Source organism: Pholis gunnellus, assembly GCF_910591455.1.
Source record: "Pholis gunnellus genome assembly, chromosome: 1".
Taxonomy (NCBI): Eukaryota; Metazoa; Chordata; class Actinopteri; order Perciformes; family Pholidae; genus Pholis; species Pholis gunnellus.
The window spans coordinates 14,368,187-14,382,540 of NC_136528.1; the positions used below are offsets into that span (position 1 = coordinate 14,368,187).

At 42.8% G+C, this 14,354-nt stretch overlaps 1 protein-coding gene across 1 annotated transcript; it reads left to right on the forward strand.

Moving 5' to 3' along the window:
- Window positions 1–477: 477 nt before the first annotated feature.
- On the forward strand, window positions 478–6,258 carry onecut1 (one cut homeobox 1; the record flags this gene model as incomplete). The annotated part of the gene is made up of 2 exons (XM_079159757.1): window positions 478–1,921; window positions 5,969–6,258. The coding sequence occupies exons 1-2, from the start codon at window positions 844–846 to the stop codon at window positions 6,256–6,258; spliced, it is 1,368 nt and encodes a 455-aa protein (XP_079015883.1). The 5' UTR covers window positions 478–843.
- Window positions 6,259–14,354: the final 8,096 nt, after the last annotated feature.

Sequence of the window (14,354 nt, forward strand, 5' to 3'; positions counted from 1 at the left end):
CTTGGAGGTTTTGAATCCCAGACCGTACTAGTTAAAAATCAACTCCAAATGAACCCGGAAGTTTACTTCATTTGCACTTAGTAATTTAAGGAGGACTGGAGATACAGCCTCATTACAGCCCTAATGAATGGCACATTTTCTATATAACAAGTGGCAATAAAACGTTAGGCGCTGCATCCAGTCCATTTGTATAGGTGTATTCTGTACTGATTTTATCAGAGATCCGTCTATTTGCATTTTGAACATTTCAGTAAAGGCTGGATATGGGTTATAGGGTAGAACAGCTTTCAGCAGGTGGTTAGATACCGCCCTTCCTTAATAAGGTAGGTGACGTCAAAGCTACGAGGCGGCGTGTGTGTGCGCGTGTGTGTTTGAGAGAGAAAGAGAGGGAGAGAGAGAGTATGGGAGGAGATGGGATGTTCCTAATGCGCATGTGTAGACAGTGATCTGTGCTGCGGTGGAAAAGGGGCTGGAGACACACAACTAAAGAGATGGCGCGGCACCCGACCGGAGCGCAAGGACAGCTGGCTGGCGGTGGGGGGGCTTGAATTATAAAGAAAATCTGAAAAAAATAATAATAACAAACAAAAACAACGACAACAAAACGACTAAGAAAAAAAAAACGGGATTCGGAAAAGGAGTTTCCATTCTGCAAAACAGCGTCAGAGGTAGGAGAATATATGTGACTATAAGGACAGAGAGGAGGCAATAGCAAAGGAGGCTCCTGCAAGAGGAAGAAAAAGCAACAAAATACAATTGAACTTTACTGGACGTGAGGACTTCTGGACATCACCTAACTGCGGTAGACCAGATAGATGGTTTGTCCACAGCGCTGCACGGATCATGAACGCACAACTGTCGATGGATATTGGCGACATGCACGGAGTGAGCCATGAGTCCGTGGCCGGTCACGGACAGCTGCTGAGTGGACACAGTCCGCATGCCCGTCCAAGCCCCCGGGGTCTAAGCCACCGCGCTATGGGCATGGCCACCCTACTGGACAGCGGAGACTATCACCCCGGTCACCACGGACACTTGCATCCAGCCATCAGCATGTGTGAAGCCCCCCCTGGCATGAGTGCGAGCAGCACTTACACAACCCTAACCCCTCTGCAGTCCTTACCCCCCATCTCCACCGTGTCCGACAAGTTTCCTCCCCATCACCACCACCACCACCACCACCATCCCCACCATCCTCACCATCATCCCCACCAGAGGATCCCCGGAAATGTCAGCGGAAGTTTCACATTGATGCGAGAGGACCGGAGTCTGGCGCCTATGAACAGTCTGTATCCCGCATATCATCACAAAGATCCCTGTATGGGCCAGAGCCTCTCCCCGTTGTCTGGTTCCGGTCTGGCCAGCATACACACGTCTCAGGCCGGCATCCCTCCCTACGCTCATCCCGGTGCTGCCATGCCTGGTGAGAAGATGCTCACCCCCAGCGGGTTTGAGGCTCACCACCCGGCCATGCTCGGCAGACACACGGAGCAGCACATGAGCTCCTCAGCGGGCATGGTACAAATCAACGGCCTCCACCACCACCCGCACGCCCACATTGGCGCGCAGGGGCACGGCCAGGGGCTGGGGAACAGCCAGGAGCAGGCCTCCGGTCCGGGGCAGCAAGGGGGCGGCGGTGGAGGGGGTGGTGTTTCTGGGGGCCAGATGGAGGAGGTGAATACCAAAGAGGTGGCGCAGAGGATCACCACGGAGCTGAAGCGCTACAGCATCCCTCAGGCCATCTTTGCCCAGCGGGTCCTGTGCAGGTCCCAGGGGACCCTGTCCGACCTGCTGAGAAACCCCAAACCCTGGTCCAAACTCAAGTCCGGTAGAGAGACCTTCCGCCGCATGTGGAAGTGGCTGCAGGAGCCTGAGTTCCAACGCATGAGTACACTCAGGCTCGCAGGTGAGCGAAGCCTCGGTAAAGCCCCCTTTTTGTTTTCATCTTCTGAATGTGTTGCTGAGAGAAACAGACGCTCAAGTCAGCACAGAGGATCATTGGTCCTGAATACTACCCTATTGAGCAAATTGGGGTTGGGGACTAAAACTGATGTTGTACCTTTTATTATAACAAACAGAAAAAACATGTTCCAGCAGTGTAATGTAAAATCGCATCGGTGTAGCATTCAGGACGAATCTCCTAGGCTGTTAGTTGTTTAGCAAAATAGCATACAACACAATGTCTCCACTTGTCTCCAGAAATCATACATTTATGAAAGATGCTGGAAGTGAAATGGTTTTAAATTCAAGCAGGAACTACATGCCTTAGGATTTTGTAGAACTGACGACCATGGATTCTTTCGATAAGGCCTCCAAATTAGAGCCTCATGTCTGGGGGGGGGGGGGGGGGGGGGTTCTGTTGGATGGTCAAATCCAACATTCGTGTGTTTAACAATATGTGAAGAAGCTAAAGTTGAAAAGTTCTTCGCCAAGTGGATGCTCACGAGTGGCCTGATATCAATACGCATCCCTTTTCTGCCTCTACACAGATTTTGGGGTTGTGTGAAACAAGTGCTCATGTCATTTTACCTCAAAGTATCGACCGCTGGACTGTGTGCGTAAGCTGATCCTTCGCCCCAGAAATCGTTAGGAATGTGTTTATTTTGGTGTAAATGCAACCGATCAGACTTTTTTGGTGATGCCCTTGGTGTAAACAGTGAGAGGGAAAAGTGTGCGTGCACGGGAGAGTGTGTGATGAACTAAATTTAAAAGCTGAAGTCATGCATTATTTAGTCAGTGAAATGGGCTTTGCCTTTTAATTTGTTAATATTATAGGCCCTTATTTCAGAATAGAAGAGAGAGCGTGTGTTTATGTTTTGGTCGTAAACTAACCCTGACTTGGCTGAGGTTTCTCTAATTAACTGATAGACCTCTGTATTAATTTGTCCCTGAGGTATACACACGAGTCAATTAGGGCGCGCATTGAGGCCCAAATTGCACGTGCGCGTTCACACACCCAATGGATTTTTTTTAACGTTTATAGGCCCAATCAATGACCCTCCAAATGGGCTTTTTGGCTTTTTGAAAAGTGAGGCTGCGGCCACATGGAAAGTGCGTGATTTTGCGTACGTGTGTGTACGTGCATGCTCGTGCGTGTGCACGTCAGTGTAATCGCAATTGATTACTTTTCAGTTTTCCCATCTGCTGCTGCTCTGTGTGTGTGAGCGTGTGTGTGTTTGTTGAAAATTTGATTTTATCACTGACTTTTGCAAATTAGTTTGTAAAAAAGCTGGTTTTCTATTTGATCATATGTGTGATCAGACTATAATTGACCAGTAGTCTGTTGATTCGTATTGATGATGCTGTGGATTTTTTTAAAGGAACAGCAATTTGACTGGCTATACTGGGAAATCAGTGTCTGCTTGAGTTGTGCTCATTCAGTTTTGCTATTCACTTTTCCTTGAGCATGTCCTGTCTTGTTTTATCTCAACTTTTTATTAAAAAAAAAAATCATGAATAAAAATGACAAAGCTTCTCTTGAGCACAAACCTAAAATATAAAATCATAGATTTTTCCTGGAAAACGCCACCAAAAAAAGGTTGGGAGACGAGAAATTCTTTACAGTTAAAAACTAAATTAATTTGGAGAGAATAGGCTGAGCGCCCTTGTATTGATCCGTTCGTTGCGAGGTGAACTAGATATGGGATCGTGTGCTAAAGTAGATGTGATATACTTATTGATTTTAGGCTTCTGAAATTAATCTCGGGCCTTTTCTCCCTTTCCCACGTATTCAATTACCCATCTGAATTTGCTTGAACAGAACGAAATAGAACAGAATCGAATATGCTAGAAACGGTTTGGACGTGGGCAGGTATGATTTGGCACAGGACAGAATGAATACATTCAGAAACGAGAGATCAAATCAAACTCAGTAAATCAGTTGTAATTGCAGAGAACATGTTGGTTGATTCTTTCATTGTCGCTGGTGCTTTTGGAAATTGTAAGTGAATATTACCCGCTTACGTTCAAGGGTTGAATATTTGCAGCGCAGAGGTCTGTTTGTTGTCCTCGTGCTCTCTGTGAGATTATGAAATGCAGGACTATCGTCCCACCGTGTCTGTAGGCCCAGTGTGTGCAGTCTGTTTGAGTGTGTGGAGTTATCTGTGTGTTTGTAATGATTAGCCGGGAGCAGCAGCAGTGTGTGTGTTTATGTGTGTGTGTGTGATTAGCGTGATAACGAGGCCGCTGTTATGTCCCTCTGGTCCTGGGAAAACTACCTCTCTGCCCGGGCCTCTTGTCCCGGGGCCGGGCCGCTCTGTGGTGGCTCCTGCTGTCTGAGTGGCCTTCACCGCTGCTGATTTATAGCGGCCCTTACACGAGGAGCTCCGGCTCTCTGTTAATATTTACCAGCACTGGAGACACCGGGCTGCTCGAACTCACAATTATACTCCAGTTTATGGTCATGCAGGCACGTCGCTGTACTGTACTTTACCACACACCTGAGAGCGTGTTAACATTACAAGGTGGGATCAGCAAAATCAGCTTCAACTCGGCTGATTTAATACATCTGTTTATTTTTATATCGTTCTCTAATAACGTTTAGGCCTACTGTTTACTACCTATTTGAATATGAAAGACAATGGCACGTACATAAAAACTAAATACGTTCATAGTAACTCGAAGTACTACGCCACTTTAAATACACTACAAATGCCTTAGGTAATATAGCAATGTTGGTCGTTCTTATGCGCTCCAAATAATTATTTAGGGATTTAGGGATTCTTCATACTTTGTTCGCAATGCTTCATCGCATATTTATTTAATTCGTTTCCTTTGTACATTATTGTGTTTTGAGGTTTTCTATAATAAATTGCTTTTATTCATCAGGTGCATATTGCAAAATTAAACAGCACTGGTTGTAAAACGTGCTTTGCTGTTAGAATATGCCGTTCATTAATTTCCCCAGTGAGCAAATATTGGGCCTTGCTCCAGTGGCCCACGCCTGCCCCCTCCTGGTCTCTGCTCACCAATGAACCTCTACATGGCTGTAGGGCTCAAAAAGAGAGAAAAAATGGTTTCGCTGTCAAACGGATTACCAAGTCCCCCTTTCCAATATTAGATGATCTGTAGTTCATGCTTCCACATACAGTGTGTTACGGCGCACCGTTGTTTTCAGCACCTCGGACAGCACATTGTTCCCCAGCTGACAGGCTGCAAAGCAACAGAGGACAATGGGGTTCCCTGACAAAATGCGGAAGAGTTTAACCCCGCTACTATTTGCCTGATGAAAGAGTGTCTTGAGCAAATGTACCACTGCTTCCAACCTGCAGACTTCTGTACAAAGTCATATCTGACAGATAAACTCTTCAACACTTGTCGTCACTTTTGAGTCAATGATAAATAGCTCGTTGACTATAGGCTACAACATCAGAGTACATATATGGGTAGAATTTTAGTTTTTATCTAACTCAAACTGCAACAGCTGGTTTTACTAATTAACAAGTTAAACCAGAGAGGAGGAGCATTCGTCATCATTCAAACTGTGCAGCTTGTAGAGATAAGACATTTAATGTTTCTAGTTTGGCTCTTGATTTCATGGTTTACAGTTACAATAATGGAAATTTAAAACCAATATTTGGTGGATTGTCGAAATACTATCTTTTCTGAATTGTCATATTAGCAATATAAATAAAGTGGTCTCAAAAGCAAAAATGAATCTTGATATAAGCATCTATTTAACCAAAACAAACCATATCAGTTAGTTTGGGTCAAAATGGATTGGAAAATATCTGCTATTGGTATTGGCTTTAAATAATCAGAGATGAAAACAGACTTATACGTTAAGCTGGTTTGAGGGAGAACCACAGAGATGATTCATGGGTTAGTCTATGGATTTATTCAGGACTTATTTAATCCAAGGTCATGGTGTGATGGAGAAAAGATTGACATGTCAGTGTTAAGTAGATTCTGCCCTCTCTCACAAACACACTCTCTCTTTCTGTCTGTCTCTTTACTGAATCCTCCACAGCATGTAAGCGTAAGGAACAGGACCACGGCAGAAGCGAGCGGGGGAGCGGGTCCAAGAAGCCCCGGCTGGTGTTCACAGATGTGCAGCGGCGGACGCTCCACGCCATCTTCAAGGAGAACAAGCGTCCATCCAAAGAGCTGCAGATCACCATTTCCCAGCAGCTGGGCCTCGAGCTGACCACAGTCAGCAACTTCTTTATGAACGCACGCCGCCGGAGCCTAGATAAGTGGGTGGACGACGGCTCCGGTCACCCACCCAACTCTGGCCTCAATGCCTGCACCAAAGCCTGAAGACGGACTGATTTGACCAACTCCTGGACTGACTCAACCTCGGTGGAAAAGCTTTAAAACTTAAGAGAAACAAAGAGAAACTTAAAAAGACCTTGAAGCAACGTTTTGCCCTTAAACCTGTACTATATTGATATTTATAGTATCCAAAGATGAAAAAAACAAACCAAAGACTTCTTGTTTGACCTGCTTTCATAAGTTGTTTTCAGCAACACATTTAAGTGTAACATACTGCAAAAAGACTATAGTTTTACCCCCCCCAACCCCCCCTTCACGCATACTCACTGTCACTGGTCTCTAGCTTTACTACATCCCCCACACCTCCCTACCCAGTATCAATCTATCATTCACCATCCTTATCTTTAATCTGATTGGTTGGTTTTAATGATGGGTACCTACATGGAGGTTTAATCAGCCTATTTGCAGTCTGATCTGCAGCTGTCCACACCCTTGAAAAACAGCCAGAATGTGGCGCTCCGGTGGGATTGGCCAATCAACTTTAAAGACAAAGAAATCCTACAGGAGCAGCTGGATTGTTGTGCAACCTTGTTTGGATCGGTGGCGGTGGACAGTCTGTCTATCTGTCTGTCCAGCTGTCTGTCTCTCTATCAAGCATTCCAGACAGACGGGGAAATGCCCATGCATAGACTGCTAACCCAAAACCCAACCCTGAAGCAAACCAAAAACCCCTAACCTCAACCCTCATGGTAGTGCTTTCTTCCAACATGCTGACGCGTTGAATGATTTAAACAAGAGAAACCAAAGCCTTCTACACCCTGAAGCCTCTCGTGCAGCTTAGAAATAAAAACCACTTCAGAACCTGCTATGAAGTAATTTGACCAAAGACTATATTTTGTAGCTGATAATCTGGAGAGTATTTTTACCTCATTTCCTCCCTTACCTCCTGAGATAGACTGTTAGTTAGGCGCCACAAAGAAGAGAATGTCACCGCTTATGGTCCAGACGACATTTTGAGTCATATGTTCCCTGCAAATGGAAATACTATATGACACAACCCTGAAAATTAACTATTGATATTTGCCTTATAGATGCCTTCTTAAATCAAACTAAATATTAGGGTTATATCTTCGCAAACACTCTCGAGGATGTTCCTGTAAAATGCTCATTGTGAGGATTAATCATTGCAGAGGCATCCTTTCCTGTAAGTCTGTTTAGCTAATGCCTACAGATTTAATTCAAGTGTATGTGTTCAAATGCCAGCAGCTGGAAAACAAAGACTAATACATTCTGTAGTTTGTTTTCTCTGCAAGGGTGAAAACAAAAGACGCAGGCTCTCATGCTCTCTGTGTGGTTGTGACATATTGAAGGAGACAGGTGGCCTCTGATGGTTTTCGTTTTTTTCCGGACAAACTGTGTCACCACTCTAATAATAAGCATTCAGCATCACTCCGTCGTCCCTGTGCGCTTCATACGTATTTGATTTTATCTCCTCATCAAAGATGTTGGGTGGAGGGGATGATATCAATGATCAAATCACTTTCAGGCACTTACACAGCAATGTCACCTCGTCACCTGAATACGAAAGCACCCCACCCTCCTCTTGCCGATCCCCAGACCCCACCCTGCCTCCACTCTCCTGGTGAGCTATGCATTTCAGCACTAGGAGGAAAGCACTACACGGGGCTGGCCCAGGGCAGCGCATCATTAAAGATATTGAGCTGGCCCCTTGCCGTCATCCCCCTCATGGCCAGGGTTAGCAGCTCTACATTCATCAGAACAAGCGCTGAAGGAGAGGCGAGCTGCTTCTTCGCCTCTGAAAGAAAAAACCAAAAAGACGACAAGAAACAAAAATGTGTCAAGACCTGCTGATGTTTTATAGTGTGAACCAAAGATGCTACCTCACTCAAGTTCCATACGTGATTTCTATCACTTTGATGATACCAAAGATAACCAAAGATTTTTTCTCATTGCACGGCCTCTATGAGTGGTGTTAAAAGATGTTGTATGTCTCCCCTCCCCCCATCTCTCCTCTCTCTCTCTCTTCCTTTCTTCTCCCCTTTCTCCCCCTCCCACCTGCACTCAACCCATGCACCCCTGCTATGCTTGCTCTTGCTTCATCTGTGCTCTGATTACAGCTCCATAGATAGTCATGCTGATGTAGCTATCGGCAGATATGCTGATCCAGCCATAGATACACACAAGCGGCCATGTAGGTGCCTGTGGGGTACAGCGAACCTGCTAGCAATCCGTCCTTCTTTGTGCTTGGTAGCACTACCAAAGTATTCATTTCTACCATGAAATGGAAAAGCTGACATTGTGGCTTTATAAAAAGAATATGGTTTTTGTTCGGTTCATGATTCAGAGTACCCTGCTGGAGTGTCTTTTTTTGCAGCTTTTCTACTCTAACCTGCCTCTAGTGTGTATCTATAGGTTGTTAATATTGATCCACCAAATAGGTCAGACGTCTTGACGTCAACGTAGACAGACAAGCTGACATGGGCAGAATTGTTGACTCAACTATAGGCAGACATGTTCCTGAAAGTAGAAGCAGACGTGTTGCAATCTTTCTAAAACTCCCAGGACGAGTGCCTTGCTTGAACCAAAGTGTTAAACCGCTGTTGACCTCTCACCTTTGACTCTGTGAATACCTCAGCCTGTAGAAGGGCCACTACTGAAGAAACAAGGAAAAGGTTTTTTTTTTAATCACACCGTGGTGCTTTCGCCAGCGCAACCATGCAATGAAAACATACCAAAGGAATTTTTCTTGTCCACTTCAACAGATTAAACCAAAGGTCTTTGTTTCTCCTCCCCTGCTCCCTTCTTCCCCTCCATCCCTCCTTCCCCCAATCGTCCTTGTCTCTCTGCTGTGTGTAGGAAGGTTCAGCACTCTGGCCGTGCATGTCTTTACCAATGTCTCTGAATACCTCATAGTAATAATTCCTTTGAGTTCTGCATTGAGACGTCTATCTGTGAGTAAGGCAGAACTCCACCCGTGTGGTAACTGTTATTGTTACTTCAAAAAGTTGTACGATTATCTATTTTGAAGCTGTTGTTTTTTTTTTTGGCAGAAGTGCTCTGTTTCGAGTCACGGACGATGAGTTTCAGGGTTGATGTATGAAACTTAAGGGATGGAGGGAGAAGCATATTTTTTATCAGACATTGGGTTATGCCAATATTATGATGGTAGACTATTGCTTTTACAGGGTAAAACCAACTGCTGTGATATTGTGTTCATGTTTTCCCTTTTCTCTACTTCTGTGTTGTGATTTTAATTTAATTGCATTTTGTAATGGTTAACCACTGCTTTAATTTATGCATTTGTAGAAACTCTAGATTTGTATATAGTAGGTTTTTTGGAAAAAAAAGGAAAAAAAAGACAGTTTTATGTTACAGCCTTATTTCCCACGCTTAGATATAAAAAAGGAGTAGTTTGTATTCTTCTTCAGCTAAATCCTAGCCGGCATTTCAATGTGTGTTTTAAACACTGCCAGAAACCCAGACAGTTGATTTGCCAATGCAGACAAAGTTAAACAGGAGCTACTTTGTTGAACAGCTGGCAAAAAGCAGTGTGTACGTGTGTTTTTTCTATTCTTTTGACTTTTGAAAAAAACGGTTATTTTATGGGTATTACTGCACATCCAAAGATTTTTAAAACAAACCAAAAATTGGAAAAAAAATATGTATAATGTTGAAAAGCACTGGCATTTGTGAGGTAGACTTGTTGAGTTTTGATTTGCCATTCGCACGGGTATAGAATGTAGAAGGCGTAGGGCTATGTAGACAAGCTTACTCTACCATGTGGGGAATCTCCTGTTCAATGTACAATCTGAAGCATTTGAAACGAGGGGCTGCAAGTCCCGCTCACTTTGCTGTCTCATGCACAGAGTGAGGTGGAGTGTAGGCTGGGCAGCCGGTCTGCCAGGGGCTGTGCCGCGGAGCTGGGTCTGTTTTTATTGCCGTGGCACTGCCGCCTCGCTCCATCTAGTATCTGTTCTTTTGGTACGTACTCGTGTAATGACTATGAGCAAAGTCTAATAAAACTGCAAAGAACCTTACCAAGGAATCAATGTGTGAGTGTGTATGGGGACGATCACCTGCTCATTTCCGTTTTCTGTCTGTGGATGAGTGCGAGTGAGCGCGTGTGCAACTCAATTGCCAAGTACAGCTGAGGTTTTGTGTGTGTGTGCTCATTTGCATGTGTTCCTTCACTGTGTGTCTGTCCGTTGTTAAAACCTGTATGTACTGCTGGTGTGTATGCATGCGCGTGACTGATTGGTGCATATCCCAACAGTGGGTTTGACTCCCCCTGGTTGTCAGAGGCCTGACTGTTAGTACTGCTTCCTCTCTGTCCTGCAGACAGCACAGTATCAGCATGCTATGCAGCCGTTATGTCACAGAATGGATGTTTCCAGCAAAGTATACAGGTGCTTACATTACAGTTATGAAAGCCTGAGATATAGATGGAATGGATGGTGATTTTCCCCCCCCCCCCATTTTCACAATTTCGGTTATTTATTTTGTCCACAAGGAGTTCCCATGTGATGGGTAGCTTGGCTGCAAGTCTCATAACAATACTGCGGCGCCTAAGACAATCATCTGGATCTCTTATGCTGGGGAACTAGTTTTCTCACCCGCAGAGGGGTGTCCTCCAGCGATTCATATACAAAGATGCTTGAAGGGTTTTGATAAACAAGCATATTTGTTTTCATAGACATTTAGGAATAGAATACAGTAGTATAGTTCATCTTGCACTTGCATTTCAAAATGAAATCTCATTGCTCTCGTCGGCCTTGTGCTCTTGTCAACCTTGATCTCTTTCTTTTGACCTCCTTCTCAACTCACAATGCTTCTTCAGTTTTCAGTATGTGTGTGCGTGTGCATGCGTGAGTGCCTGAGTGTGTGCACGTGTGTGCAGGAGAGGCAATACCGTCAGTGTTACTCTCAGATGTATAACTCCATGTCTCATGACTTGATTTGTCATTGCTGTTTCCCAGGCTTTGCTACTGCTTTCTCAGTGCCGTGCAATATCATCTGTTGTGATTGCTAAGCAAATGAAAAAAAGAAAAAAAAAAAAAAAAGAAAGAAAATTGAGAAGCAAGTGATGATGTCATCCAGCTTTTTTCAGTGTTCAAAATGTTTCAACATTTCTGTAGTCACAAAAAGTAGAAAATAAACTGTTGGTATTTCCAGCTTCTGAATCCTGGCTCTTGTTATTATTATTTCATTTTATTTTGATTGCGTTGCGTTTTGTCTTTTTTGGCTCAGACAGGCAAATCAATAAAACATCAAATCAGATAAGAAAGTAGAGGACAAGCAGATGTATGAGACTGTTTTGCAGGGGAGCCTGCATGACAAGTAGCTTTAGAGTACCAGTGGATAGGTTATGCCTTGCTGTCTTGGTTTAAAGGTTAATTTGCACCGAGGGGCCCCATCTTTAAAAATATACAGGCCTATACATTATATTTAGCTGCTTAAACAAATCACTAATTATAAAATAATTTGGAAATTCTTAACTTTGAATAACATGTGGGTTGGAGGGCTCATTCCCATTCATAAATTAACCATAACCACAGTCCAACAACTAAGGTGAATTTGTTCAAAGTGTGGCTCAATTCATTAATTCTGAGCTTAGCCATCACTTTATATACTGCTGTGTAATGTCAGGAAAGCACCAATAGCAATGGAATCACCAACTCTGACAGCGCACTCACATGTATAACTATTTAATTTCCTTTGAAGATCTGATGTTGCTAAAAAGTCAGAAGTCATTTGAATTCCAAATGGATGAAATACAAAATGATGTGGCCCCTTTAAATAACTTTAAAATGAGCAAAGTCGTTGCATCAGCAAAGTCATCTGGATCATTATTCTAGCCGTAATATGTTTTACCTTTAGTTACATAGAAACATGAATGAATCAAGCCAAGCCAAGCGGAGACATCTACACATCAATCCATAAGTAATTTCATTGATTGAACTCAGCAAAACAAAACACATTAAATAGATATTTCAATGGGATTCTTCTGTTTGTGGCGCTAAACCCCACAAATCCATCTGTAAGTAATCCATCACACAAAGGTGATATGTTGTATAGGTGTCTCTGATTGCACTGATTCAATTTGCATGACCAAAGTTGAAGCAAAAATAGTGAAACTTTTTGACAGCAGGCTACATTTTCAAACATAGTAAGTTGAATTCAAATGATTGACGTTCGAGTTCAAAGTCGCATTTCTCAGTTAGACACTGAGTTAGTAGTAAATTACTGATCCTCATCTGGCCTCTAAGTGGGACTATGGTTGGACCAAAAACGTTGTCAAACTTGTCAAAGTAGCAAACTCGACCCAGGGCTGGAAATACTTTTTCCTTTCTAGTACAGAAAGATCTATTTTAGAATAAATATTACAATTGTAGTCTGTTTTCCTTTTTTTATTTTATTTGCCGCATTACTTGCATGCTGCCACTAGATGGGGCTATAAACAAAGGAGCTTCTTTGTTTGCATTTTTCCAACATTCACACTGAAAACAAATCACACTAAAAGAAGATCATTTAAACCCACTGGTCTAATAATGTTGCAGAGTAAAATCAATATCTACAAACAGAGATATCTGTCTCCCCACATTTAAAATCAGAGCATCCATCATTTAAATGATATTTGGTTAAATTACACTGAACATTTAATCCATTACATTACAGTCATTTAGCAGACGCTTTTATCCAAAGCGACTTACAATAAGTGTATTCAACATCGGTATTCAAGAGAACTACTAGTCACCAGAAGTCATAAGTGCATATCCTTTGCTAAACAAGTAATCCAAATGAGCTTTACATCAATGCAGATCTTCCGACGGTGGATCTGAAAACGTTCTCATATCTCTTTAAATCAGCAAGGCTTTCAAAGCTCTCTCAGGGTTGCTACTGTTTTGTTGCTACTGTTTTGTTTGTTTTGTTTAGGAGTTGCTAGCTCCAGGATTTACCTCTATATGACATCATCACAACGTCATTACAAACCACAAGGTTCACACACCTTTAAAAAAAAAAGAATACACCTCTTTGTTCCAGGTTAGGCTGTATTTGCTAATTTTAGATCTACAATTAAACAGAACACAATTACAGTTTGGGCACCAGTGCAAACTCAAAGTGGCTGATCTTCCCCAAGCTGTTTCCAGGCTCAAACCTTGAAAAGGACACCCCATGGTTTCTTATGGGTTTTGACAAATGCAGGATCTGGCAGATTATGCCTCATTTCCTTAACTGTAGGAACCACAACGTTAAACACCAGGTGACTTATCCCGTTTAACATCATTGTGCTGTGTATCAGTCTCAGTAGACTTACATTGTAAAATGTAATCCCTTGCTATATAAATGTCCATCATCAACTGGTAGATGTTTGCATTGTTATCGTGGACCTATGACCCGACATTCTCTGGGTCACTTGTCTATGTTATCAGAAACAACGGACAAGTTAGTCAATTTAAAATATATCAGACTTACAGCAAATAGTCTGGCAGGCCCTTTTTTTTGTTATTTTGACCCCTATGATGGCGATAGGTTATAGCTTTATTGTTCATTTCAGGAGTCTGTCCAGAATATCATATTAATACTCTTAATTTCTCACACTGTGGAGTATGTGAGTCACAAACACCAAAAACACACAAAAAACAACTGCAGCTGCCAAACAGATTTGAGAAGCAGATTCTAGTGTCCTCGTGTTGGCCTTTGCCTTTGTTCCAAGCGGTTCAGAGAACAGATTAAAACAAAGAGCTCTCTCTCTGTCCTTTATTATCTGTACCAAAACGGCAATGGGCCAAATCCTGCACTTAGCTTGAGAAGTGAGCAGAACCACTGATACTAGATCTATGTTTCTTTTCTCACTTTAACTTCACATGCAAACACTTACTTGTACTTTGCTTAAACATAGGTCTCATGTAGGGGAGAACGGGGTTGGTTGTCACACTTTCTACTCTAGTGTGAATTGCTCATCATCAAAACATCTTTCAATAGTCATTCCTACATTAAATTGAAGCTTAAGGTGTTGGCTTTTCTGGTTGGCTCAATATTGGCCTGCCATGCTTTCAAATTGTTATCTGACTTACAACCCATAGCTTTTTCTGTTATATTACTTTATGATTATTATCATA